At 41.4% G+C, this 25,130-nt stretch overlaps 2 protein-coding genes across 3 annotated transcripts in view; both read right to left on the bottom strand.

Moving 5' to 3' along the window:
* Positions 1-97: 97 nt before the first annotated feature.
* Positions 98-3,527, bottom strand: MAGOH (mago homolog, exon junction complex subunit). Its single transcript, XM_033152097.1, has 5 exons — positions 3,383-3,527; positions 2,429-2,487; positions 1,250-1,360; positions 854-936; positions 98-337 (listed from the first exon to the last, which is right to left on the bottom strand). The coding sequence occupies exons 1-5, from the start codon at positions 3,507-3,509 to the stop codon at positions 238-240; spliced, it is 480 nt and encodes a 159-aa protein (XP_033007988.1). The 5' UTR covers positions 3,510-3,527; the 3' UTR covers positions 98-237.
* A 6,466-nt stretch (positions 3,528-9,993) lies between these two features.
* Positions 9,994-25,130, bottom strand: part of LRP8 (LDL receptor related protein 8) — a 181,537-nt gene continuing 166,400 nt past the window's right edge. The window contains exons 10-17 of one of the 2 annotated variants that reach the window (XM_033152096.1): positions 23,211-23,438; positions 22,300-22,418; positions 19,887-20,026; positions 16,534-16,675; positions 15,226-15,378; positions 12,674-12,742; positions 12,324-12,496; positions 9,994-11,292 (exon numbers count right to left, since the gene is read on the bottom strand). In XM_033152096.1, the coding sequence (XP_033007987.1) occupies positions 11,254-11,292; positions 12,324-12,496; positions 12,674-12,742; positions 15,226-15,378; positions 16,534-16,675; positions 19,887-20,026; positions 22,300-22,418; positions 23,211-23,438 (1,063 nt within the window). In that variant the 3' untranslated portion in view covers positions 9,994-11,253. Of the gene's footprint in view, positions 11,293-12,323; positions 12,497-12,673; positions 12,743-15,196; positions 15,379-16,533; positions 16,676-19,886; positions 20,027-22,299; positions 22,419-23,210; positions 23,439-25,130 lie in introns of those variants that run through there. The other variant, XM_033152095.1, reaches the window with a different exon arrangement.

Genomic DNA, 25,130 nt, shown 5'->3' with positions numbered 1-25,130 from the left:
TCCTCTTCCCTTGCCAGCAGAAATTAAGCCAGCCATACTTTTAAAAAATCTTAATGCTTTCCCAAAAGTTTAGTCTTGATAACAAACACATTCTAAATAAAAAGGAAAAAAAGCTTTTTAGCATTTATTAAATTCACTCTGTAAAAAATCTGACACACATAAAACCAATGAGAGATAAGGAATGGAAAGTGACCCCACCGAAAGAAACTTTACAGTACAAATTTAAATCCATACAATTTAAATTGGCTTAATCTTGAAGTGTAATCCAATGAGACTGAAGACGAGACACTTGAGGTCCTGGACAAGGTAGTAAAACACTCTAAGACCCTCTGGATCCCTGAAATGCAAAAGGAAAAATAAATAGAAATAAATCATTTTTAAAAATATTGGGACCAAACTCATAATCATACTGTTTCAGGAACTCAGTATGATAATCTCCAAGTCAATTATCAAAATTCAAGCAACTTTTGGTAGTACTGCAAGATTTATTTGGCTGGCTTTTAGCAGCTGGGGAAAAACCAGATGGTTTTAGTAGGGCATTTACGAAAAGTTCTGTTTGTCCTCAGGGTAGAATGAGTTAAATGAGTGAGCAAATGATGCAGTGCCACAGCTGAGACAAACTCTATATGCTGTTCTTCAGGTTTGCTAAATTATTATTACTTAAAATCAATATAATAACTGTATTTCCAGATTGGCCACAAATACATGGTACAGCATTTATAGAGGCATCTTAAGCAAGACAACTGAACAGAGCTACACTGCTTCTGCCTCACCTTCTTCCCAATCCGCTAACAAACTAGCTTAGTGAATAGTCTTCAAAAAGAGCACTAGCAGCTGGTCAAAGAGCACTTACTTGGACTGATTTACATCAATAAGAGAACCAATTTTTGATGTGGTAAAAGAGATGTGTTCATCACCAATTACAATTTCAAGCTCCTGGAAAAATAAATAAATAATTTCAGAGCACTGTTTTCAAACCGAGAGAGAGAGAGAGAGAGAGAGAGAGAGAGAGAGAGAGAGAGAGAGAGAGAGAGAGAGAGAGAGATATGGATGCCTGGTTCCCACCTCCAATAACATTTTCCCAGATGTCTTTCAATATCTTCTCCAGCAAGATATTCAGTTCACTAGAAATAGATATAAGATTTCTACCCATTTGTCTACAGAAACAGCAGCTGCAAGTGTACATATTAACTACTGTACCCTCTAATCAACTTAAAATATTTATATGGGAAGCCAGGAATTTGCTAACCTGCCGGCCAACTCTGTCAGGAGGTGGCCATAATGCATCATCTTCTTTTGTGATTTCGCTGTCATCGATTATCCTCTTTAGCTCTTCCATCACACTTTTGTGTACGTAGGCCTAAAGCAGCATGTAAATAGTAGCATTTTAACTTTAAAATAAAGTCTAATACAGAAATAAATAATAATAATAATAATATTTATACTCCATCCTCCCTGGCCAAGACTGGGCTCAGGGCGGCAAACACCAAATATATAATATGTTAAAAACATAAAATCAAACAATTGGTTAAAATACAGTTCAAAATCACATTTAAAATCAGAATAAAATTGAGTGGGAGTCCACAAATCACAATCATAGGGGTAAGAAATATTAAATGTTCACCAGGCCCAGCCACCCATGCTGATCCCATATGGGCCGATAGAAAGAGCCAAGGAGGCCACTTACATACAGGGTCCCATAGAAAGAAAGAAGGGGGTCAGACTGGGCCTGGACCAAAGGCCTGGCGGAACAGCTCCGTCTTGCAGGCCCTGCGGAATGATGTCATGTGTCGTTTGCCCACTACCTTCTTGTTGAAGTATGTGTATTAATTTATTTTGGTCAATAACCAAGTACATGCTTCGCTATCCACTGGAATGAGCTCAGCATATATTGGGCAAAACATATGCAAACAAATTTATAAAGTGAATATTAGATGTAACTTTTGAGATACAGACATAGATTATTTATGACATTTTTTTGTAGTTTGCAGGTTTTTACTATCCAAATACATACACTTAAGGTGTGTGGAGATGTGTAGAGAAACAAAAAGCTAAATTCTACTTGCTACAGTTTAATATTTTGAGTTCAAGTTTCAATAATACAGCTAAAAGGGGAACATTAGATCTGTAGTAAAAGAAAATAACTGGCAAAATTAATGGCTTGTATTGATTACACATTTATATAAACTCAAGACATCCACTGGTCACTCTAAATCACAAAAATACAGATAAAATGCAAGAGATGTCAAGATTTTTCCACATGCTTAATTTGTTTGTATTCATTAAATTAATAAAAATTAAATAAAATATGCATGAACTAGATTATTTTATACTACATTTATATTTTAATTTGTGTTGCGAGGTACCCAGAGAACTCACACTGTGGGACACAAAAATTCTATAATTTTTTAAAACACAGTCAACTTACTTCTTTTCTGATCATGACATCATTTTTATAATTGCTGTTGTTTGCATATCTCAGTTTCCCTGTTGAAAGAGATAATATGACATTCAACACTACACTACACTAAGCAGCAAAGCAATACAGAACTTGGGCTTCATTTAATTTACATTTTCTCCATTAACTTGTGCCTGCAAAGTCTTGAAGGGGCCAAAGAAGGCAACGGGTTGAAAGTCAGGCCAGGGAGATAACTGTTGCCCAGTGACTTAAAAACACTTGGTTTCTGAGACCCTTTCTGTTCAGCATCCACACACCCACCCCTAGATACACCCAAGTTCTGCAGCCTCACAAAGACCATTAATTGCAAGTAGAGTTTGCTCCTGGAAGTGTTCTGGACCACTATAAGGAGTGACTTGCTCCCTCCTCAGTCAACCAACAGGGAAGGGGGGTAAGACCAGCTTTTCAGTGACTTCACAGCAGAGCGGGTGCTTTTCTCTCCAATTTCCCTCTCCCTTGCTCTCACCATTGTAGTATCTACCATGAGTTCTGAGAAGGATCTTATTCTAGCACTCCTGCACTGGCAGGAATAGACAGCCATCAAGTCCTCCGTCAAAAACTGCAACTTACCCTACTGAGGGTTTGACATGCCAGCCTGCCACTAACCAACCCCTCTTGTTACTGAAATGCAGCTTTCCCCAGGAGCCACCTTCCTCTCTTCGGGCAATGGGTAATTTCCCCCGACCCAATTTCCTTTTCTCAACGAGCAATACTCCCTTCCTGCCTCCCTCCACGCCAAACATCCCCCCCGGGGGGGGGAGTCTCTTCTCATTCCTCAGGCGACAGGTCCCTTCTTCCCTCCCGGGTGCAACGCTCCCTCGCCCCTCCGTCCCGCCAGGCCTCATATCGCCGGGGAGTCCCCCTCCTGCCTGCCTGCCTGCCGCCGCCGCCGCCTCCTCCCCAAGCAGAAACCCTGAGCCTCACCGTCAGGGCGGAACTCGAACTCGAGAAACTCGTGGCCGAACTTCCCCTTGTGCCCAACGTAATAACGCAAATAGAAATCGCTCGCCATGGTCGCATATGCACCACCGGCCCGCCGAGACACCAGCATGCAACGCGCACGGGAAGCTCCTTGCAAGCGACCGAGCGCGGGAAATGTGCGTCACAGAAAGCAAGGGTTGCGCAGGCGCACACGGAAGAATCAGGACGCGGCCGGTTTTGCTTGTCGCGGGCCTCACTCGCTTCTGCGCGGATTAAAGACCACGGAGATACAAAAGATATAGAGTCGAACGCCATTGCTGTCAATATATATATAAAAACAAAATAAAAAATAAAAAAAATCCTTCCAGTAGCACCTTAGAGACCAACTAAGTTTGTTCTTGGTATGAGCTTTCGTGTGCATGCACACTGTCAATATATATGTTCACCTCCTCCGACTTTAAATGCCCTGCTTTAACTTCCAATGCGAAGTGCTAAGGGCTTTCGCCATAGTGATGTCGAGGGTTAGGTAGAGCGGAGCCACTAGACTCAGACCGATGTATATGTTTAGATTCATGTAGGCTGCCTAGCTTCTTTTCTCGCTTTTGCATGTTTATTGTAGGGCAAAATAGGGTATGGGAATTCTATATCTTTTGAGGGATGAATTGTTATTAACAGCGATAATAATAATAATAATAATAATAATAATAATAATAATTTCAAAGCAGGATTTTAGCGTGCTGTATTTGCGACTCGACCTAACGGTCAGGGGTCCCTTTACCTTTAACTATTTGTGAATTGCACCTCCGCCCCCTAAAAATTTATAGCAAAGGGGAGCCCCATTAAAAATAATGAATGGGGTTCTGCTTGGAATAAATGCTTCTACCGGTCGCTTTCCAGCCCCGTTAAACGTTGCGGTTAAACACAGCAACGCTCAGAAGAGAGCGAGGGAAGAGCTTCAGCATTTATGGGGTGCCAACCTAGGCAGGGTCCTAACACGAGATGACTGGCAGTGATTCAGTTAGGGTTGTCCGGTTAGCCAAAATTTCATATTGGCAGTTGCTTGACAGGTTACAAATCCGCGAGGGGGTGCTTTAAATTCTGGTGGTTATTTTTGAAAAGAGCCTTCTGCCTCCTACATATGCTCAGACGTGCTCTCAGGAGGGGAAGGAGTTTGGTATATGCTCAGAAGCAACCCTAAATTTATCCAGTGCCTCCTTGATGGAGAAGGCTGTATGGTGCGTGTCTTGTTTCTGCAAAGTTGCTAAAGGCACTGAAGTCCTGAGACAGACAATGGCAACTATATTGTTCACTATTCAGCCAGGATATGTGAACTGTTTATGGTCTTTCAGGGTACAGGAACGCCAGAATTGGCACCACCAGGAATTGCATTGACTTTAATTGGGTTACCAAGTAGGGATAACCTGGATTAAATTAGGATTTGCACTGAGCATTTGTATTGAACCCACAGCATTTCAGTTAACAGCAAAGCTATAAATCCCATTTGGTGTGTTTGTGGGATTGATGCAGTAATGTGTGTCCCATTTAATCCCTTGGGAATCTTCCAAGTGCATATTCGAAAGACAAAAGCACATTGTGCAGTTCAAATATAGCACATTTGGAGGTTGGGGATGTAGAGAAGAGAGCTATACTGGTGTTACAGTTGCCCTGCCCCTGGCATATGTATACTTACAAAACAAAATCCAGTGCAGATGTGCACATGATAGGAAATCCACAACCAATTTAAAAAATGACAGAAACAAGTTTTACTAAATATAAATGTCATTAGAAAACAAGAGTGTTTTCTAATTATTTTGCAGTTGGCTATTCCAATTGATGTTGTCTGTCTCTTTTTCTAGAAAAATAGCACTGGCATAAAGGTTTTTTTTTAAAAAAATACAGGTATTGAGAGAACAGAGTAGTTTCATGAGGGGAAGACTCTGATGTTAAAGTCCATGAGTCAGAACAAGCTTGTAAATAACCACCTGTGACATATAAAATAAAATATAAATCAAGGCAAATAATTTTTGTAAACGTGGAAGCGTTAGTCCTCCTGCTTGTTCCCAATTTAGGCCGATGACATCCTACAAATGGTTAACCTATGTTTGTGTTCATACTGAAATTAGCCATTTGTGCTAAACCCATGTGTAGGCTTGTGTGTGTAATCTGTCAAGTTGATTTAGGAGCAGTTTGATATTTTCTTCAGTGGTGGTGGGTGTCATTAAACAAAACAACACATTACAATCTGCCAATAAAAAAATTTAATCTCTATAGAAACAGTGCACTGTCTTACAAATGTATTCATTTGGTTTTCAGTACCCCCTACTGATGTAAGTACAGCAAATGTTATAAATAGTAGAGCCCTCCCGCATCCCAAATCCCTAGACCTTTCGTTCAGAAAAACAGAAACACAAAAGGCACCAAGCAAGAACGCATCCTAATGGAACTTCCATATGACAAAGACAGAGGTCAGAAATGGTTACAATGTTAAACAAGATTATAACGCTCCCAATTAACACATGGAAAACAAATCATTTTTCTTTTTTTAAAAAGAAAATTTGGTTATTGACTTGATTTAGTTACAAATCTGTCAAGTTGGAAAGAAGGAAAATGTCACATCATAGTAATTTACAATGATTTGGGGTGGGGTGGGGAATTCCAGCCTTTTTACACATGGGATTTATACAAGGTTTTTATTGTTTTTTTCTTTAAAAAAGTATCAAAACTGTAGAGCCTTCAAATCTATTTACAGATTGAGGTTAGTTACAGTTATTACATACAAATATCTCTCCTTGTTATTGTTCTTCATGCACATAGTGCATGACCTTGTAGTAAAATTAACAATTGAATCACATTTTCTTTTCTCCCTCTCCAGCTTTCTTCAAAAGTATGTATTTACTCATAGGCCCCTGTTTGCAAAATCTAGCAGAAATGGGAAATCTTTGTTTTTCAATACATGTTATAAATAAAGGGCATATTTTTCTGAAGATGCAAATTATACTACATCCTTAAAAAACAAACAAACAAACAAACACTCTTTTAATTGGACCTGTGTGGCCAGTTCAAATATGATTTCATCACTCATTTGTCATTAAGAGATGACTCACACATGTGAATGAACTATCACAGATTTCATATAAAACAATACTTTCCATGAGGACAGTTCAAACATTCAGCTGGAGAGTCATCATACCAGACAAGTAATAATATATAGCTGGTGTGGAGAACCTTTGACACTCCAGATGTTGCTGAACTACAACTCCCATAAGTCCCAGCAAGCATTGCCAATGCTCTGGGATGATGGAAATTATAATTCTGCAATATCAGCAGACCAAAGGCTCCCCACACCTGATGTATAGACATGTGTGAAACAGCTGATTGACTGTGAGAAAAAGGCTGTGCACTGAGTACTGCAGGTGTAGCAATCCTTACATTTTTATGAGTAACTACTATTGCCTTCCTCCCAAGTGCTGCTTAATAAACTGCTTTTGCAACTGGGAGATGAACCACAGATACCAGAAAATATGAGAAACTCTGACCTGGTTTGCATGTCATGCTAAACCATGGCTTAGTACAATATGCATGTTAAAAATAAGCACCTCTTGTTCCCTTTCTTCCTGCACAATGGGAAGGACGACTTCAGCAGTGTTTACTTTTCGTTTTTTGGCTTGCTGTTGGATGTGAATCTGGGATTGTGGTTTACAACAAATACTGGTTAATTAAATTTATTTTAATTTAACAAGCCAGCTCACCCATGGTTTGAAATTGACTGGTTTTGAAATTGATCCGTTTGTTATAATTCAGTTTTTGGTCTGCATCCAACAACCAACTGAGACTGTACTTATTAATGTTTACTCCTGCTCCAGTATGATCACACCACTGGTGTTTGAAGCTGAATACATATGATGTTATCCGCAATATGTATCTTGAGAAATAATGCTGTTTAATGCAGTTCCTCTCAAATCAGCTTCCATCTAATTTGAAAGTATAAACTCTGCTTAAGTTGAGATATGTACATTGGAGATAACTGTTGCACATGTGTAGATGACAGCTTAATTGAATAGTTTGATGTAGGGAAACAAATCAGATAATGAGCATTGGGTGGAGACATCCCTGCTCCATCTCTGAGGTGTATAGTGATGTAAAAAAAAAAAGTGACTTGAAAAGGAGTGTGGGAAAAGGACCTTGCTGTGTTTTAAGCTGCTAATATGCATATAGTCTGAGAGGCAGTAAAAATGAAAGTAAACAGAGCCAAAGTCTTCCTCCCAGCCACATCGGTGGAAGAGAGGGGAGGGGGAGGGAGAGAGTGTGCACATATGCTAAGCCAAGCTGTCATGTATGCCAAAAGCAGTCAAAAAGTAGAGAAGAGAGGCCTTGTTAGACCAGCATCAATTGGAGAAAGAATGCAAACTTGAGTTTCAAGTATCAAATAGTTTGGGAAGTGTTCTGCAGTAGATTTTGAAAAATAAAAGCCACAAGTGTGTAATATGCCGAGTTCACACATAAATATATACATGTACAGCACATCATGTCTGCATTGGAACATGTGAAACATTTTGTCTGAGGTGGCATGAGGCAATATGAAAACCGTGCTGGTTGGGCTTAATCTGCAATGGCTGCTTGACATACAATAGTCATCACTTAATAACTTGAGGTGAAATCCAACACAGTGGAAGTGAGCTTCTTCTTCTCATCACTCCTCCAGTCCCCTTGCATGTCCCCTAAAATATATTCTGGAGAGGTAGCAGACCTCCAGAGCAGAATTTTTGGGACAAATAAGGGGCTAGGAGGAGGAGAAGAGAATCCATAAGAAGAGTATCCATTGTGCAAATGGATTTATTTTATGAAAGTGGGTTGGCCATTATGTTTGCAAAATTATTTATTTTCTGAAAGTGATATAGAAACAACAGTGTGGTCTTTATAAATCAAACAGTCACATTCTATAATAGACTTCTGTTTTTTCATTTGCAGACAGAAGGTTTGACTCAAGTATAAAAACAGCAAATTTTAATTCATAACAATTAAACTTCAAATCAAAGGCCCGATTCAACATCATGTTAAGTGTTTCCTGCAAGATGGAGATTCCTTCATAATGTCAATCCAGGGTTTTAAGTTACTGATGTTAACTTGAGGCTACTAGGCAGTACAAAATGTCTGTTCAGTTCTAGTGGGATTCTTGTGCTAATGGATTGGTCTGAAAAGACTACAGATGAACTGGAAACTTTGCATTTTACAGGAGCTGCAGGAGAGTAACCAAAGGGAAATAACCAGAATGATTGCAGGTTGGAGGTTCAGTGGCCGTAGACAGCTACAGAATTATATGAATTCAGCAATTGTATGGCTTTCTGTAGACATCTGAAGACAGCCCTGAATTGGGAAGTTTTTAATGTCTTCTTGTGTTTTTTATATTCTGTTGGAAGCTGCCCAGAGTGGCTGGGGCAATGACAAGATAAGCTGCAGCATATTGCACAGAAAAAAGTGAAGTCCCGACGCACAAGCTAAATGACTCAGTCTTCAGAAATTAGCACAGAGTGTGTATAAAAACAGATCAACATGTTTGGATGAATGAGCGCTTCCCTGCCTCCAGTGTGGCTGTGAGGAGCTTGGGAGCCTTTGCTTCTGATTTCAATGAGCAGCAGTTCAGTGTGTCATTTGCACCCTAAATTATGGTTAGTGTTAACTATGGTTTGAAGCTGGCTGTTTCAAAATAGCCACAGTTAAAATTAACCACAGTTGGGCCAGTTCAGATGATGCACCAAACTGTGATTATTAATTATAACCAGAAATGAAAGCTTCCAAACTCCTCCTAGCAGCTGCTCTGGAGGAGAAAGGAAGAATATGAGCCTGAGGTTTGCTGCAGCTCATTCTCATTATGCTAAACTATGGTTAAGTGTGATGTATGTCTGCACCAGCATATTTTCAGCAACTTCTGTCTTTGTCTTAGCTTGCATCTTGGCACCCTGGCTAGTATTCCACTCTACAGGTGTTTTTCACATGCAGGTTAGTACCTTGTTAATGTTACCCAAATATATTCTTTTTTGAGAAAAATAAAAAGGGTATTTCTGTTTTTGAATAATCTAGGCTGCTTGACATTCCCACAGACATAGCTCAGGTTTACTGATCATAGCAGATGGAAACTCTGCTGCACCTCAAACTCCTCCACTTATGCAGACTGGGAATTAGGATTGCTCAGTTACTTCCGATTAAACATGCAAAGGGCTGCATTAAAGTTTCTCCCACCACTTCATACTAAAGCTATTGGTACAGAGATGGGAGCAAGGGTGAACTGTTATAGCAGCATGAATTTGCCATGATTTAAACCACCCCACAAAGGAAATCCATGGGGAATTGAATGAATGTAGGGAAATGGGTACAAATTACGACCAGTGTAACAAAGCACAAAGCTAACCAGAGTGAAGTAAAAAACAATGTAAAGTTGTGCTGGTGTAGACATACCCTGAGGGCATAATATTATTCAGTGCCATTTGTCTTAATGTTCAAAAGCTACAGAAATCTGCCATAGGAAAGTGTTCAGATGACCTCTCTGGATACCACTGTCACCTTTATCATTGACTTTTTTGTCCTGTGTGCTGTTGGTTTGTTGTTGTTGTTGTTTGAAAGGGGGTGGAAGGTATAACCAAATCAAAACTGAGAATAATCCATGGGGCAGAGCAACCCAACTCACCCCCATTAAGCGTAATCCTAAACATGCAAACTTTGAAGTATATTCCGCTAAACTTAACGAGACTTCTTTGAATAGATGCTAAGACTGGCACCCTAAACTTGCTAATGTATGTCTAAACCTGCCAGATTAATGGTTTGGGATTGCAGGCATTGCCCTCGATGTCTGCGCTGAGTTTCTGGTCTTCCCCATTCACTTCAGCGGAGAGAGGACACAGCCCTTTCTGTGCAAAACTGTTCCCTCCATTTACAACGAATGGGGAATCGTATTTGGGAGGTTCATCACGTGTGTGAGTGAGAATTCCTGTGCCTATGAGAATTTCCTGGAGTGCAACAATTGTGCAAAGACGTCTAAGCCATGAGCTGGTTCATCTACCAGGACAGAATTTGGTTTGTTCATTATGGGGGCACATTTGTTTCTTTGACAGTCATAGACTATCCTACTGTAACAGCTGTAATCCTTACTCAGAGGCTTTAGATTTCAAAGCAAAATCTTCCACAAAACATCCCTTAAGAATTTAATTACCCTATTTCCCATAAAGCTGGGCTAGTCTTTCTAAAATATATCCATATTCATATATATATATATTTATATATATATACTTATTTATATATGCGTATGTCTATATACCTATCCAGTGTAGATAGATATATACACAGATAATCTATGCACAGCGAGCCAGGCATACAAAAAATAAATACTCTCATCCTCTAAGTGTATGTACAGAACAAAACTTATATCCAGAATTTGTTAATAAATATCCTAAACGGCTTGTATAGACCTCTTTCTTCTTCTTTTTTTTTCTTATGTTGATGGATAGCCACAAAGTATGTCTGACACATTTACAAAATTTCTATAAATATAGCTTTTAAAAATGACACGTATGCTACCGACCCTTGGGTCTGGCTGGTTCTATACACCGAGTTAGTAGCCCCACAGTAGAGCAGCCCTCCTCGCCATTATGGATAGATAGTGCAAGAAGCTTAAAAGGTGTATAAAAGATTATACATACAAAACTCTCACATCCTTTGGATGTTTGCAGTTCATTATTACTTTGTGGTTACCCTTCTGCAACATAAATAAACCATTAAAGGAGAGAAGGAGATAAAAGAAAGTGGACTCCGTGATCCACAGCAGGCATGTTCAGTGCATATCTATCAATCCACCGGCTGTGGGGTTGGTGCAGGTGCGGTCCTCATGGTAACCCATCGTCTTCTAGGCTTAATGCGACACGCTGTTGGGAAGGAAAACAGAAAGGTGTCAGTGCCTCTAGCTTTGGTGTGTGATGTGGGGAAGAAAGGAATTGCTTCCTGGAAATCACAATGTGGGGCGGAATACTGGTGTCATGGACTAGCTGGATGCAGAGGAATGGTGGGAGGCACCAGCTGGGAAACCCCCAAAGGAAGCCCCAGGGGCTAGGGGCTTGGTGGTGGGACAACGGCGAAGAGTGCTCAGAGGCAGAAGAGGGAGCAGACTGGGAGGAGGAGGTGTCAGAAGCTGAAGAGGGAGCAGGGTTTGCTGAGCGGGAAGAGGCTGTGGCAGAGAGCAGACCAGACTTGGAGGCTGAAGCGGAGGCCAGTCAGGGATGATGGGTACTGTAGTATTACATCTGGAGGGCCACAGGTTCCCCAGCCCTGGGTTAGTGGAATGTTTTAATATACGGAATCAAATTCTGTCTGACATCCTCATTTATGTGCAGTGGTTTCGGTGTGGCTGCTCATAAGGTAGAGGACAAGAGTACTGTAAAAATATGCACTAACGTTTTGAGAGTCTGGATGATGGGAAGCACCTGACTCTTAATCTCTACTCATGTTAAATGAAGAAGTGCTACTCTTGCTCTTCCCTGCTCTTCCATACCTCAAAAAACATCTATCCTATACATTTTTATTTGAAGGCAATTCCTAGTGTATGCAAAGGAATCCCACCTTGCCCAATAACTATGCTTAGAATTGTAGCCTTAAAGGCACATCTGCATGATGCATTTCAGGGACTTGATATGATTTTGCAGCACCCAAATGATCCATATAGCTCATGTGTGTGCCTGAGGCTTTCGCTTGTTCTGCTTATTTGTAGATACAGCAGTTGGAGGTGAAGGTCAGTATCACGACCATATAATGAACATGGCCAATGCAGTCTTTGGTGGCTCACACCAAAATGCATCTCCATCCTCTATACTGTGAAGCTAAAATAGTTAATGATTTTGATACACACCCACACACCTTATAAAAGTGGATACCATTCAGAAAGATAAAATCAGACACTTACTGCTGGATACACATGCCCAATCTGTGCTGTTCTCCCAATATGGATTTCATCTTCATCTTCCTCTTCTGTAGTTTTCCTGTACACAGGATTATCAAAGTTCATGCTTTTCGTGTTTTTCCGTTTCCAGTTCCTCCAGATGAGATACCCTCCCATGCACAACAAACCAATCACCACTAGGGGGGTAAAAGAGAGAAGGGAATAAGCATATATGGTTGCCACAAGGGAGACTATAGTTCTCAAATTGGCTCTCCATGGGTGTTTCTATTCTTAATTCTTTATGCCAGTTCAGGTCCACAAAACAGAAGTGAACAGGAAAACTCACTCTTTAAATATAGTAAAAACATGCTTACCAACAGGAACCACAATTCCAATAATGGCGGCCATCACAGTTGATCCAAAACCTTGCCCACTGTTAGCATCTGCAACCAGAGAAAATTTAATCAAACAACAATTCATGTATAGCATCAGCAAATGCACCAGAATATACAGAACCCAGCTTTTCTAGAAGCAGAATTATGTTGCTGTTAATGTACAGAGAAATCACAGCTGTAGCCATAATCTTCTACGTAGCGCAGCAAGTTTCAATACTAGAAAAAGGTACACCAATGGGGTGTGGGGGTGTGGAATTCTGTGGATTAATTTATGGATATAAATTGGCGTTTTTAGGGATTATTTAGGCCACCTCAGCTAGATTCCACTCCAATGAAGGAGCAGGTGGAGATGCCACAAGACTTTGCAGGTATAGCCAATTTAATAGACCTCACTAGGCATAGGCAGGCCCCTGTAACTGCCATGGTGATTCAGTGATTCATTAGCCTGTCTGCTTAGAGGCCTTTGTGTCTGCATGGTGTGCACTAGTGGAATAACCCCATTGTTGAAAAGGCAGAAAATTGTATGAAAATTTACTTTGCCATGTGTGTTTGGAAGTCGCAGGGTAACAGACCGTTGTGTGTTTTCACACAAGAATGGATGCAGATAACTCTTGAAGCCATTCATGCATGTGAACTAGCTTTGAAAATACAATGGGAAAGGCAAATGGGAGCTCCATTTCAGAGTTGAGAAACAAGGAACACCTAATATCTGACAGGCATTTATTTGCTTCTTTATGTGAATAGAGACTTTGGACTCAGACACACCACCATCTGCTGATGTTTTCCAGGTCCTGCAAGGAAGAGCAATTCCTCTGTGGTGATTTCTTGGGGCTCATTGGCGTGGTTCAAAAGTGGCTTTTTTCCATATTGTACATTGGAGTTTCTACTTTCAGTGTGACAGGCTCTCACAAAACTGCGAAGACTGTAAACCACTGGTTCCTAAAGCATTTGTTCACACTTAAAATATCACTAAGTGCCAAGTAAGGAACCTCTGGTGCCTCATTTTTTTTTGTAAGAAAGAACTTAAAAGGCCAATTGTTATCTGAAGAGAATCCTGATGGCACGCAAGGCTATTAACAAGAGACATTAGCTTGCTAATAAGGAAATAATGTTGCTAATAAGTACTAATAAGTACCCGCCAATGTTTTAATAGGCACATAGCCTCATTGGTTTGGCTCGCAGCCTGAGGTAAAAAAGAAGTTGGGAACCAATTTCAGTATTCACTCTGAGTTTTGCTAAGGAAAAAATAATCAGGTATGTATTAACATCTGGAGGACCACAGGCTCTTCACTCCTGAGGCAGTTCTTTCATTTAAATTAATTAATTAAAAATGCTCCTATTACCATAGAACAGACTATGGTACCAACAGGAAAACAAGGTTCTTGAAGAAACTCCTGAAACTAGATTCTTTACTATGGTGATGAGTGTTTATATTAAACTGATAGAAATTTTATTAAATAAAGAGGGGTGGGAATAGACAAAAGATCCCCAATTTTACTTCTGCAGGGAGATGTGCAATGCCAAACTACTTCAACCAAACTGCAGCATTACTAGCCTAACTGTCCAAGTTATGAGCCTTGGAGGATCATAATGAAAAACGGTTCAAAGTCACTTTGCTTACAGTGTTGGGAGAGGTTGCTGTTTCCTGTTGTTGTTATCTTAGAGTCTGCCAGGCTGGATGTGGTTGTGGGTAAATGTAGGCTTGTAGTGCCCAGGAATATGCGCGATGTGGTCTCTTGGCCTTCTGTACTATCGTTACTGTTGTTGCCAGTTGTAATGGTGGTGGTAGTAGTAGTCGTAACAACCGTAGTGATGGCAGTGAAATTGGACAAGTGAGTTGTAGTTGTAGCAGTAGCAACAGTGGTAGCAGGAGTAGTAGGCACAATAGTTGAGGTAGTTGGAAACTCTGAAAACATAAGCAATATACAGTCACCTCAACAGCTACACAGAACAACTTCATTTTCTCCAGAAGGCAGGGAATTACTTTACATAGAAGCTAATTGGAAATCTAGTTAAAGAGAATGCACCAAATTACTCCCGGTTTAGAATACTGCATGCAATCTTGCCCAAGAAATCTAATTCACTTATTTAAGGATTTGTTGTTTTACTGAACTGTTTCCAAGACCTTTCACAACAAGAGAGGCCACTCTCCCACCTCCCAATTCTACAGGTTGTGATAAAGGACATACAACATTAAGTACCCATGAACCCTCTCCAATCATTATTGCCTCCACCCATCCCAGTTCACTGACGAATGAAGTTTTGTCTCTAGGGATATAGCAGAGCTGGGGAACAGAGAGGAAAAAATGTCAGCTATCAATTCATCCTACATCTAAATGGAAATGACTGAGGGGAAAAGCAAAAAGTGTATATAATGCCATGAAAAGTGTAGAATAAAAACAAAGACCATAACATGTTTATTCACAGAGTTCTGAAGAGCAGAAATGGTAGAATTTCCATTAAAAGCAGAAGTGGATTTGCCCTAAACGGTGTGCAGGAAGGTTCACAGAGCGAAGGCTAATGCTTTTTACCTTTATAGCACTTTTTCATGTCGGGACCCAACCACATATTGTCAGGACAAACACAGGTATACTTGGGAGAATGTGAAGAGATTTGGGGTGCAGGAAGACATAGGTATTCACAACCTCCATTTGGTAGAGAACTGAGCTCACAAGCGTCTGGAGCTATATGTGGGAAGAGAAAATGAAAAAGGTCAATTAAATGTTCTTGTCAGTGTTTTTTTTCTAGAAAAAATGGTGGTGGAACTCACCACGCAAGGGAGGGCTCTCAGATCCTGCCAGAGTACTGCGCCTTCTTCCCTAAGCCGGACAGAAGCTTCCTGGACTTTGGGAAGGAGGCATGATGCCTCTAACAAGATCCTGCAGCCCTCCTAATATCAAGGTAGTAAAAGATTATTGTTTCTTTAATCCATAACTAGTTACACTGCTTCTAAAGACCCAGGCTCTCTTGGATGAGATGGATTTTCTAGATTCAATTCAATTGAAATTTACTGTAGTTTTGGGTTTGGTCTATGTTCTGGTAACCTGTAGGTTAGATTACTGCAATGCGGTGCTGTCTTTGAATATGGTTTTGAAACTGCAGCTAGCGCAGAACTGAGCAGCCAGTTTGTTAATGGGAAGTTTTATCATACAACACTGATCCTGACCCAAGAGCACTGGCTGCCAAATAATTTCCAGGTTCTGATTTTGACCTATAAAGCCTTATGCGGCTCAGGACCCCAGTACCTTAAGGACCCAATTTCCCCCACAAGATCCAACTCAGACTTTGTGTTCATCATCTGAGGTCTTTCTTCGTGTGCCTCCTCCAACATAAGGTCACCAGAGATATGTGTCTAGTGCCATCACTATCAATCTTTAGGCGCCAGGTGAAGATGTTCCTATTCACCTACACATCTTGCTCTTAATTTGTGTTCACATTTTAGTTGAGAGGGATAGGATGTGCCACTTTTATGAACACTTTTTGATGATATATATATTTTTAATCTTCAAATGTATTTTAAATTTGGTATTTAAAAAATTGTAATGACTGTCATAAATAAAGACTATTAGTACTTCAGAACTGAATGGTCCTCATACCCCAGTCTTCCTCAAACTTGTTATCCTCTAGATGTTGGATCACAGCTCTCATCATCTCTAATCTTTGGCCATGCTGGCAGGGGCTAATGGAAGTTGCATCCTGTAACATCTGAAGGGCACCTGGTTGGGGAAGACTATTTTTCCTGTACTGGTTCAATGACTGGTTTTGCTAATTATCCCCATTCAGTGAACCAGAGCCAGCTACATAAGGACTGTTTAAGCTTCAAAGACCAATGGCCTTACCTTTAGGTTGCTTTAGCTCATGAAAGACTACAATATCATGAGGGTTATTGAGGTTCTCTGCTAAAATGGAGATGTCCAGACCATTCAGCCTATTGGCACTGAAGATTGCTTCATTCTCCAGATCAGTCCAGAATACCCTATCCTTTAAGAACAGAGATCACAGGAGCCTTTTGAGAGTGCATCAATATCTTTAGCATTTTTAACAACCAACTCATACACAATACTTTCTAAATAAAAAGAAATGAGGTCTTTCCTGAGTATTGTAAGGCAGGGGAGGCACACTTCAGGCTTGTCAGATCTACATTGTGTTTTAGCAGAATCTCAAGATCCAACAGCTGGAGCCAAGTATGAAAGACATGTAAAGAATATGTTGCCTTTGAACAGCTGCTGAGCACAGAGCGTTGTTCTGAGCTCCAGAACTGAGCTCATAGGGCCAGATTTCACTAATCTGGTTTACAAGTGGAAGCCTGCACAAGGACCCTGCTAGTGCAACAGGGCTTCCTCCCTCCCCCAACATGCCCCTTATGCTTCTCCCCAAATCTGCTCTAGAGGGTTAGCAGAACCCTCAGAACTGCACATGGGGAGGAGAAGGTAGATCATTTTGTCTGGCCAGAAGAATTACTTGTGCTAATGAAACAATGGTCTGTGTGCAACATAGAACTGCACCAATGCTTCTTTTAGATAAAGAATTTTTTACTTCTGCTTACGCCCTTATTTCATCATCTCAGCAGTATCATTTGAGGAGGGAGTAATTTCATTGCTGCTACTGTTAAACAATGGCCAGTCAGAAATCTTTGCTGACGTACTGCAGATTACTCAGGGATCTACCAGTAGATCCTAATCTACTTTATGACCACCCCTGTTGTAAGATACCATACAGCCCATTGAAATGGATGGTGCCCAATACATTTTAGGCCCATAGACTTAACCATCATGTGATTTAAACGACTGGGTCCTTCATTGCAGAATTAACACAAGCCATTGTAATCAGTGTCCAAATGACACTACTGGCCAGAGTTCACACACCAGTTCCCACCTCCATTCCTCCCTCTTTATGCTGCCACTTGAAGTAGGTCCCTTCATCTTGCTGCCTAGGGTGGCCACCTTCTTTAAAAGGAAAGAGTTTCTGTCCTACAGGGGCCCTTGGAAATGTTACCACTTGTGTATGTGTTATGCATGTGTTATGCATATCGTATTAACTTTTTATTATATAGTTGCGGGGGACCTGCCTATATAACAGCAAACAACAGTGACAATACACACATTTACATTTCTGTTTTAATGGAGAAGAGTAACAGGACAAAGAGGACAACATTTTTCTCCTTTTCACTCTTTCTCTCTAGCCACACCTTCCTTGCCCCAATCCAACAAATGAGATTCATTCATAGAGGAAGGCTTTCTTATCACACGTATTACTGGCTGGATCTGACACAAATTGGAGGTGTATTCAAGTGTGGCTGCTCCTTATTTGCATTGCCTTTTCTCCACTGGGATGAACATTTGGATGTACGTCTCCATTTACCTTCAGATGCACATCTTATCAAAGCAACACAGTGCTGAGAGACAGCACTTGCAATTTAAGATGCACATCCAATTTATGCTTGTAATTCCTGATGCACAAAATCCACTAAGTCCACTAAGGGGATAGGCTGGAAGCCTGCAGCCAGGGTTTGTTTTGATTTTTGCACTGTTCCTGGTAATGGTAGGCAATCTAAAAACAATACAGCAATACCAAGTGTTGGAAAATTCAGGCTGATTAGCAATCAGTGCCCAGAATTAGATTGTGAATAAAGTGAAAGGTGTGAAGAAGGTAACTTCCCTACTTTTTTGTGAAAGGAAAATTTTACTTTGAACTTATTATCCTTCACTTTCGGAGACAAATCCCCCTCCCATATTATATTCTGCAAAAAAGCAAAGAAGGTGATGTCTGTATGATCAGGTTATGATGGGGAAGCAATACTTTCTCTGACGTAACCCTAACAGTGATGCAGACGTGCCTGGCCTACTTATCAGCAGTCCAGCTTGTGCTCTGAGCTGCATTTCTCTGACTTGTGGTCAGTATAGTTCATAAATAGGATTTCAAGGGATTTATTAGAAAGTGGAGTGATCCCTGGCATCCCAGCAAAAATGGCATCCCAGGCTAATCTTCCTTCTCTGTCCAAACGTGTGGCCTGCCAATTCCTTAGAGGAGAACTCTGTAGCTCAAGATAGACTGTAGAGATATACGATTCAAGAGGAAGCAAAACAACCTTGCCTTGCTATTCGACAGTAACACACACAGTGGCAACTCCTACATGTTGAGGAGATGAGATAACAGAACAGAGAAGATATGAAAGCCTACCATTCAATAAGAAGCTGCATTTCATTGTAGAACGGTGAAGATTGCAGCGAAATGGTAAAATTACATGGTAAATCTGTATGGGGGAAGTGAAAATGGAAACTTGGGGGAGTAAGAATTTAGGGGTTTTGTGTTTTCTAACATGACTGGTGATATTGGCATAATACTTTTGTTATCAAATCTCTTGGCTTCTCTGGCTGACTATACATTTGATAATAATATATTTAGGTTTAATTCAGAGACCTACAAATTCTGGCAACTGAGGGTGGAATTCAATGTCACACATTTCAGCTTGCGAGATGGAACAATACCCCCTCTCCTCTCCCACATGCTGTTCTGTGGGTTTTCTCCCACCCCACCCCCCGAACCAGTGCCAGATTAAACCCTGTAGAGGCCCCTAAGCAGTCAAAACCAGGGGGGCGGGGCACTCGCAAATTATCTCCTAATAAGTTTTTTATTTTACCAACCAACAATTTTAATAAATCAATTTTGTTACACAATATTATTTTGATCTGTTGTTGCGGGGCCCCTAAAAGGTGTGGGGCCCATAGGCCAGTGCCTATTGGGTAATCCGGCACTGCCCCGAGCCAATTGTTGGGGCAGGAGGCCACACAGAGGAAAGTCCTTCTGCAGGGCTTATGCTGACAGGACTAGTTAGGTGAATCCTGGCCAGAAACTCTAAATTTTGGAGAAGGAAGCAGTAACCCTGAATGTTGCACTCAGTGTAAAAGTTACAGAATTTGTGGAAGCCACACTCTTAAATTGACTTAATTCATGTTTATCTTTATGTGAGCTGCCTTGTGAGTGCTTTGTAGGGCAGCATAGAAATTCTTAACTAATGTTGACTCATTCCTTTCTTTGGTGCTACTCTCACCCACAACACAACACACACATCCCTGTACTTCTTGAATGGGGAATACCTCATCTCATGTTCGACCATTGTCTAGCCATATGCTCATAGTGCCTCTCATTGCTACATTGACTTAGATAACTGAGTCCATTCCACATCTCATACCTCAAAGACTGCTAATCCAAACGGATGGCTGAGGTCATCCACAGAAGAGATGAGAACTTTCCTGTTGCTGCCATTGAAATCTACGCTTGAAAGCAAGTGCAACTTGGAGTCTACCCAGTAGAGGCGCTGATTTAACAAATCTGAAGAGCAAACACATCAAGGCAGAATTATATCTAGGTACATTTGCCTGTTTGACACTTACTACTGTTACTGCTTCAGAATTTTGGGAAACTGTAAAATAAGCCATTTCTGTAAATAACTAATTGAGGACAGAACCTACAAGTGAGTTCATGTGCTACAGGTGGAATTTCTTAATGATCTCAGTGTATTCGACTACCACACACCATAGGGCTAGGGTGGGGAATCTTTTCTGGAGAGCCAGTGTGGTGTAGTGGTTAAGAGCGGTAGACTCGTAATCTGGGGGACCGGGTTCGCGTCTCCGCTCCTCCACATGCAGCTGCTGGGTGACCTTGGGCTAGTCACACTTCTCTGAAGTCTCTCAGCCCCACTCACCTCACAGAGTGTTTGTTGTGGGGGAGGAAGGGAAAGGAGAATGTTAGCCGCTTTGAGACTCCTTCGGGTAGTGAAAAGCGGGATATCAAATCCAAACTCTTCTTCTTCTTCTTCTCTTCTTTTTCAACCTCTGAGAAATGGACCCAGAACTGGCTCATCCTGCATGTGACATTTCTGACAGGTGGGTGGGGCCACCCACTAGTCAGTCACCTGACATCAGGTGATTGAAAGTTCAAGCTGAAACAGGCACTGGCTTAACTCCAGGCTTAGTGCTGTAGTCCCTCAACACTAAGATCAGAGACAGAAGCCTCTGCTTGCTCTTTAAAATGCACCAGGCAGAGACTAATATCTCTCTGATCTTAGCACTGCGGGATCAGAGCACTAAGATCAAAAATAAATCTCTGCTGCCACTGCCATTTACCATCAGAGAGCAAGCAGAGGCTTATTAGCAATGTGATGCATAGCACTGAGATGGAGATCCCTTATCATATGACGTCCAGTGTGGAGATAGGCTAAGTGAGCATGGTTTGCCCCAAATAACCTTGTGGGTCACATTTAGAGACCCACAGGTCCCGCCCCCCGCCACAGAGTGGTGGTGTCTGGGCCCAGGCTAATTCTCTGTTCATTTATGCTTCATACAAGGAAGAGTCAGGCCTGCATAGTCCGTAGAATCCAAATAACTACAGGAACAATGTTGGAATGAGGCTACCCCTTGCCATACTGTCCTCAGTTTTTGGGCTGACTTTTCTCTGCACTTTTGGATCGTGGGGGAGGATCCAAACAGAGAATCTGAATAAATTCATAGACATACTACCTGAACTCTCATTAACATAAACAGTTGGCATTTTAAAATCATATCTGATTTTTAGTCTACGACATCAACTGCCTATATGATTTATTTGATTAGAATGTGTATGCTAAATGGCTTACCAACTTACTTACTTACTTGCTAATCTTGTTCCACAAACATCTCCTATGCAATTCAGGTAAGGGCCAAACTAGACAATACTTGGGGGGGGGCAGTCTCCTGCCTTTTCTTCTTCTTCTTTTTTTAAAAAAACTGTACAGCAGCTGTGAGAGGATGCTAATTTCAGCAGAGGAAAGGGGGAATGGCAGCAAATAACTTTTCCTTCCTGCTATTTGTTTGCTTGAGACCCACCCCAGCTTCCCTAAGTATTTCCCCCGTCCCCTTGCATAGGGAGAAAAATGGGAGGAGAGGGTTGTATCAATTCCTCTGTAAGTAGAGAAACAGGTGAGAGGTGATTCTGAGTGGAAAAACAGAAGGGAGACCAGTTAGCCGCTTCCTCCCACCTACCTGCTTCTCAGTTTTATGAAAACATGTATTGTCTAATTTGGCCTTATAGAAAGGTTTTGAAGGAGGCTTCGAAGGGAGCAGAAATTGCTGAATCAACAGGAGAAATTCAGGAGGAGCTGCGTCAGCAAACCTTTTGATTAGATTGAACTGACTGTCCATATATATAAGTGAGTGGTGAAAAACCCCACCTGAGACTAATACAATTATTCCCCCCCCCCTGCTTAGTTAGCTTTAAAAACTACAGATGTGGGAAGGGCTGTTGCTCAGTGCTGGAGCATTTACTCTGAATGCAAAAGGAAGATCCCTGGTTCAATCTTTGGTATCTCTAGGTGGGCCTCAGAAAGACTATCTGAAACCCAATGCAAAGTCAGTGTAGATAACACTGAGTTTGCTTGGCCAATGGTCTTGCTGGGTATGTGACAGCTTCCTATGTTCCTATTTCCAGAAACATTGGTAATTTACAATGATCTGGTCCCATTTATGCACCTTACAGTAAAAATCCTAATCATGTCTACTCATGTCTAGTCCTATTGAAATTCAACAGGGTTTAGTCCCAGGCAAATGGGATTAGGATTGTAGCCTTACCTAGTGTGATGCCGTTGGGCCATTCAATGTTGTCCATCACAAGCACTTGCCGATCTACACCGTTCAAGCCAGACTTCTCAATTTTTGCTATGTCACCCCAGTCAGACCAATACATGAATCTATTGGAGAAGGGCAGAGAAAGCAGATGAGAGAAGGCCACGTGCCATGACAAAGCTCATACAACTACTGAACTGAGCTGCCTTTAAAAATGTGGTGCTAATTTTGAGTTGCTGCAGATTGCTTCTGAAAGCTTAAACTATTTCAGATGATTGGGTACTGTAAGGAGGATTAATTTGGCCAACAATGGTCCTACATCCATGTAGTAGTTCTCATGAACTCTAGGTTAACCACAGAGCAGGAAGTCAAACAATGGCTGCCTAACACAAATATCTAGTGATGCAGCTGTGTGATGAGCCTCTGACTATAAAGACCGATTTGGCATAAATGCTCTGAGGAAGAAAGGCATTTGCAGCATTCTTCATATCACTTCAGCAGAATTGGGAGATAGAGTTGATGAATTCATAAAACAGAACCAGACTAGAATGGGCCAATCTGGGTTCTGAAAAGAACTATAAAGATGGGAAGAATACAAAAGGACATCTGATCCATTTTCCTGTTCCGAGGAAGGATCCCACACCCTCTAATGTTCCTAACACTCCACAAACTCCAATCCCTTGGTTAATCATGAAGAAACGTATGAATCAGTCCTGCTGATACTGTCATTTTAAAATCAGTCCGCCTAGCAATCAGACTTCTGTATGCTGTAATGCACTGATTATGTTAGCAAAGCGCTCTAGACAATAAACTCTGATTGCATTGCATTCTACAGTATGGCAAGTTAGAAGGACCAAGGCAAAGCAGGGAATATGTTCAGCAATATATGACACGAGTGTTCCCTCTTTTACACCTACCCCCGTGTTGGATCCACCACAATGGCTCTGGGCTCACTTAAGTTAGTATTGAAAAGTGTCCTCCTCTTACTCCCATCAGCTGTGGCGACAGAAATGGTCTTGTTTCCTGAATCTGTCCAGTAGATGTTCTTGTGAACCCAATCCATTGCCAGGCCTTCAGGAGAGTTCAAGTGGCTATCAATTAGGACCATTTGCTCAGCTGTGTCGCTGGCTTTGTCTATGTAGGCACTGCAGAGAGGAAACTAAAATTATCACTGTATTTATTCAGGGAGGTGGAGGAAAGGCCACTTTTATGCAGAAGGAAAGGAAAAGAGTTGCAAACTGCACCATTAGGATCAAGATAGGATAATTCTGCACCCACAATACAGCCCAGTTTGACATTCTACAATGAGAAAAAGCCATACTAAAAAAAGGAAAGCTTATTCCTCAAATAAACATATTATGCACATTTGCATGTTCCTGGATAGGGGCAGCTCTCAACATGCAAAGTTGTTTCTACCGGCCAGCTCTTCTAGTCTTGAGAAATGGTTTGGTAGGGAAAGACTGTTTAGCGGCAGGACAGAGGCAGATGCTGCTTCTGGTGCTTTCCCCCAAACCCCAACTTGCAGGGGGAAACAGCACTTTTCTTTTTCCTTCTCAAGAACAAGGAAAGGTAGTTTTGCTCTGAATTGTGGTTTTTCATAAATTGCCAGCCATGCCTCACTGTTCTCTTGCAAAAAACAAATGGGGATGGAGGGGGAGAGACACATTCACATCTTCTATATTCCCTACACCCCATGCAGAAAAGAAGTGGTAATTTATTTGTGACCTCCCCCAATTTTTCAGGAGGTAGAAAGGTAGAAAGGCACAGCTAGGTTGTTTTTTTTTCCTTTTTGTGGAAACAAAACTCTCGTCTTTCCTCCACAGAGAACAAGGAAGAAAGGAGAGGTGGCTTTCATCCTGTTGTGCTTTCCTGGAGCTTATGTCTATATCAGGCCCACCTAGATCTGGCACACCTTGTCCAGCTTTCTGTTCTCACAGTAGCCAACCAGAGCCCTGTGGGAAACCTGAAAAGAGGATCTGAGGAAAACAGCACTCTGCCCTCCTGCAGTTTCCAGCAACTGGCATTCAGAAGCATTACTGCCTCTGACCATGGAGAAAGAGCATAGTTATCATGGCTAATAGCCACTGAAAACTTATCCTCCATGAATTCGTCTTATCCTCATTTAAAGTCATCCAATTGGTGGCCATCCCTGCCTCCTATGGGAGCAGGTTCCATCATTTAAAACGATGTGCTGGGTGAAGCAGTACTTTCTTTTATCTGTCCCGAATCTTCCAACATTCCTCTTCATTGGATATCAATGAATTCTAGTGTTATAAGACAGGGAGAATAACCGTTCTCTACCCACTTTCTCCAGTGCCTTGCTGCTTCTGCCCCCTGCAGATTTCCAATGGGAAGGGGAAGCCGGACCCTTCTTTTCTCCATGGAGAGTGGGGTGGGGGTGGGGAAGAGGGGAGCTTTATCTCCCCTCCTGTTGAAGGAGAAGGAAGCAGCAATAACAATATACAGCTGCTGGTTTCTGCAAAAGCAGAACTTCGGGCATGAAAATCACCTCTCCTCCCCCATCCCTATGCAGAAAAATAGAAGTGTAGCTTATTTGTTGAAGGCAACAAAAGTCAGCTGCCCGTGCCATGGGCTTCAAATGGGCACCGGTGGAAAAACAACAACAGCAATAACCACAACCAAGTATAGCTATAAAGCTCAGGGCAAAACTGTTACAGTTGCTGGTAACGAGGAAAATAAACCCTTGGCAATAAAAGAAGCTCAGATACGAAGCCTGAAAGATATTTGCTGCCAGTAGGGTATAGGAGAAGTGCAATGTTAAATAATTATCCAGGTTTTAAAGGTCAGATCCTAGCTTTGTCCTTTACGACACATTT

The sequence above is a fragment of the Lacerta agilis genome, chromosome 6 (genome assembly GCF_009819535.1).
Source record: "Lacerta agilis isolate rLacAgi1 chromosome 6, rLacAgi1.pri, whole genome shotgun sequence".
Taxonomy (NCBI): domain Eukaryota; kingdom Metazoa; phylum Chordata; class Lepidosauria; order Squamata; family Lacertidae; genus Lacerta; species Lacerta agilis.
The sequence above is the reverse complement of the archived record's forward strand: the minus strand, read 5'-3'. Positions and strand labels throughout refer to the sequence as shown.

Excerpts from the sequence above, each read along its gene's own strand:
- MAGOH (XM_033152097.1), bottom strand. The coding sequence starts at position 3,509 with ATGCTGGTGTCTCGGCGGGCCGGTGGTGCATATGCGACCATGGCGAGC. Across the intron at positions 937-1,249 it reads CTGACAGAGTTGGCCGGCAG|GAGCTTGAAATTGTAATTGG; the intron begins GTTAGCAAATTC and ends TTATTTTTCCAG. Across the intron at positions 338-853 it reads ATTGATGTAAATCAGTCCAA|GGATCCAGAGGGTCTTAGAG; the intron begins GTAAGTGCTCTT and ends TTTGCATTTCAG.